This window comes from Colossoma macropomum, unplaced genomic scaffold, assembly GCF_904425465.1.
Source record: "Colossoma macropomum unplaced genomic scaffold, Colossoma_macropomum, whole genome shotgun sequence".
Lineage (NCBI taxonomy): Eukaryota > Metazoa > Chordata > Actinopteri > Characiformes > Serrasalmidae > Colossoma > Colossoma macropomum.
In genome coordinates this window covers 4,567,796-4,570,294 of record NW_023494804.1, presented here as the reverse complement: position 1 = coordinate 4,570,294, position 2,499 = coordinate 4,567,796, and the positions used below count along the sequence as shown (strand labels likewise).

General features: G+C 40.3%; 1 protein-coding gene across 1 annotated transcript; it reads left to right on the top strand.

The window, feature by feature from the left end:
• The first annotated feature begins 1,105 nt into the window (after positions 1 to 1,105).
• LOC118825020 (trace amine-associated receptor 13c-like) lies at positions 1,106 to 2,187 on the top strand. The gene has a single exon (XM_036595518.1). It carries the CDS (start codon positions 1,165 to 1,167, stop codon positions 2,185 to 2,187), a length of 1,023 nt encoding a protein of 340 aa, XP_036451411.1. The 5' UTR covers positions 1,106 to 1,164.
• Positions 2,188 to 2,499: the final 312 nt, after the last annotated feature.

Sequence of the window (2,499 nt, the reverse complement as noted above, 5' to 3'; positions counted from 1 at the left end):
CAGGTTCTCAGCAGCATGCGCCTCTGCAGTCATCCATGGCTTCTGGTTGGGGTGTGTTGTGATGAGCTTGGAGACAGTAACATTATCAATGCACTTGCTAATGTAACCAGTCACTGATTCTATATATTCCTCCAGGTTTATGGAGTCACCAGAACTTTCTGCTTCTCTGAACATCTACCAATCAGCGTGTTCAAAACAGTCCTGAAGAGCAGACAAAGCTCCTGGCGGCTAGGTTCTCACTTGCTTCTGGTCCAGTTTGGCATGTCTGATGAGCGGTCTGTATGCTGGAATGAGCATCACAGAGATGTGATCTGAGTAGCCGTAGCGAAAAACAAAAACACAGCAGCCTCTGAACTCACGCTGGGAAGACCGCTGGATCCGAAGGTAGTCCAAACATTAGAAAACAGGATTGATGGCACTGCTGGTTGCCTGGAGTTAGCCATTAGCCTAGCGCACACCCTGGCCCTCTTGCCTCGCTTCCGTCTTTTCGCATATTGCTTTCGGCCTGCAGGCTCACCTGGATTTGACCTTTGTCTGTTTATTGACGACGACGTCAGATCAGACTTGTAAACCTTCTTTTGCTCCTTTAATCCACGAGTGTCTGACAGATTCTGTCCCGTTACACACACCACCACCATGTCAGTGTTAGTGGAGAGCTGAGAATGATCCACGACCACCACAAAAAAGGGTTCCGCTATTCTTAAAAGTTTGGTAATATATCGAACTAAAAGTGTATATGCAAGTTATTAAATACTCATTCTCCTTTTTAAACGGCATTTTGAAAAAAAAATCATTATTTAGTAATAAAATAAAAAAGTAATTTGTATATTGGTTTGATTTTTCGGCCCTTGCACCTGCCAAACCCACCACCTCCACCTAAAACAGCAAAACAACTTAATGTCTTTTCTTCTCTGTTCATTATTATCATAAATCAGTGAACAGTGATGATGTAATGCATCAAAAGAGTGATGGTTGTTGGGGATGAAGTAACCACTCATACGCCAGTGGGAGGGTGCAGGTGTAGCTATAAAAGTATAGGGAAAGTGGGTAAAAATGTCAGTCCAGGGTTGTGTAAAAATGTAAAAAAAAAGTACAGTGAAAATGAATGTATTTACTGTGAGACTGAGATGAACGAGGTAGGTTCATTAGCTACTCTCAGCCAAGATGAACATTACCGAGTATCAGCAAAACACAACCATTCAATACTGTTTTCCTGACAACAACTCATCTTGCAGAAAGGAGGTTCGAGCAGGCCCTGCGAGTGTTGTGGTGTTCTTTATTCTCTCATGTGTATCTGTGTTCACTGTGTTTCTGAACCTGCTGGTGATCATCTCCATCTCTCACTTCAAGCAGCTCCACACTCCAACCAACCTGATCATCCTCTCTCTGGCTGTGGCTGATCTTCTCGTGGGGCTGGTTATCATGCCAGTAAGAATAATGGACTTTATTGACTCCTGTTGGTATTTTGGGAAAACTGTATGCACACTGTTTCCAGTGATCGATTATGTTACTGTTTCAGTGTCAGTTGATAGTTTAGTTTTAATAGCAGTTGATCGGTACATCGCTGTCAACGACCCTCTGCTTTATTCCACAAGAATCACAGTTTGTAAAACCTCACTGTTTATAATTATAGCCTGGTCATGGGCTGTCTTCTACAACGTCATTCTTATGTACTTTAATAACCATCTGCTTCACTCTCAGATCTCTGCTGAATGCTATGGAGAGTGTGTTCTTGTCATGAAATATTCCTGGATGATTGCTGACATTGTAGTTTCATTTCTGTTCCCTTGCACTATTATACTGATCCTGTACTCAATCATTTTTAAAGTGGCAAGGCATCAAGCCAAAGCTGTTAAAGCTGTGAAGAACAGTGTCACAAACAACCATGGAAGCAAAGTTTCAAGCTCTTCTGAAACTAAAGCAGCCAAAACTTTGGCCATTGTTATTTTCTTGTATCTTGCATGCTGGATTCCTTTCACTGTAGGACCTCTTTCAGTCGAAGACGTCATCAGTTCATCACTGGTGGTTAGTGTGGTCAATTGGTTTCTGTACATCAATTCATCTGTTAATCCTCTTATATATGCCATCTTCTATCCATGGTTCAAAACATCGGTGAAGTATATTGTGACCTGTCGGATTTTTGAGTCTTCTTCTTCAAGCTTTAGTTTGTTTCCTGAACGCTTGTAACCAAACTTTAATACAGTAGATTTACATTCAAATGCAAAAGGTCAAATAACATTTTTTTCCTGGTGTTTCTAAGTGAAAATTAATTAACACATCCTCTACAGAGAACATATTTTAATGTATATTTACTGTTCATTTGCTGAATTTAACATATTGGGGAAAACATGAATAAATATAAGAGTTATGGCACATTTTATATTTTATGTTGATTTCTTTTTCCCCCAACATGTTAAATTGGCATATCATTTGACCAGGAGTGCTCACACCATATGTACTGATCAGTTTGGACACCTTTGATTAAAGATTGTACATAAA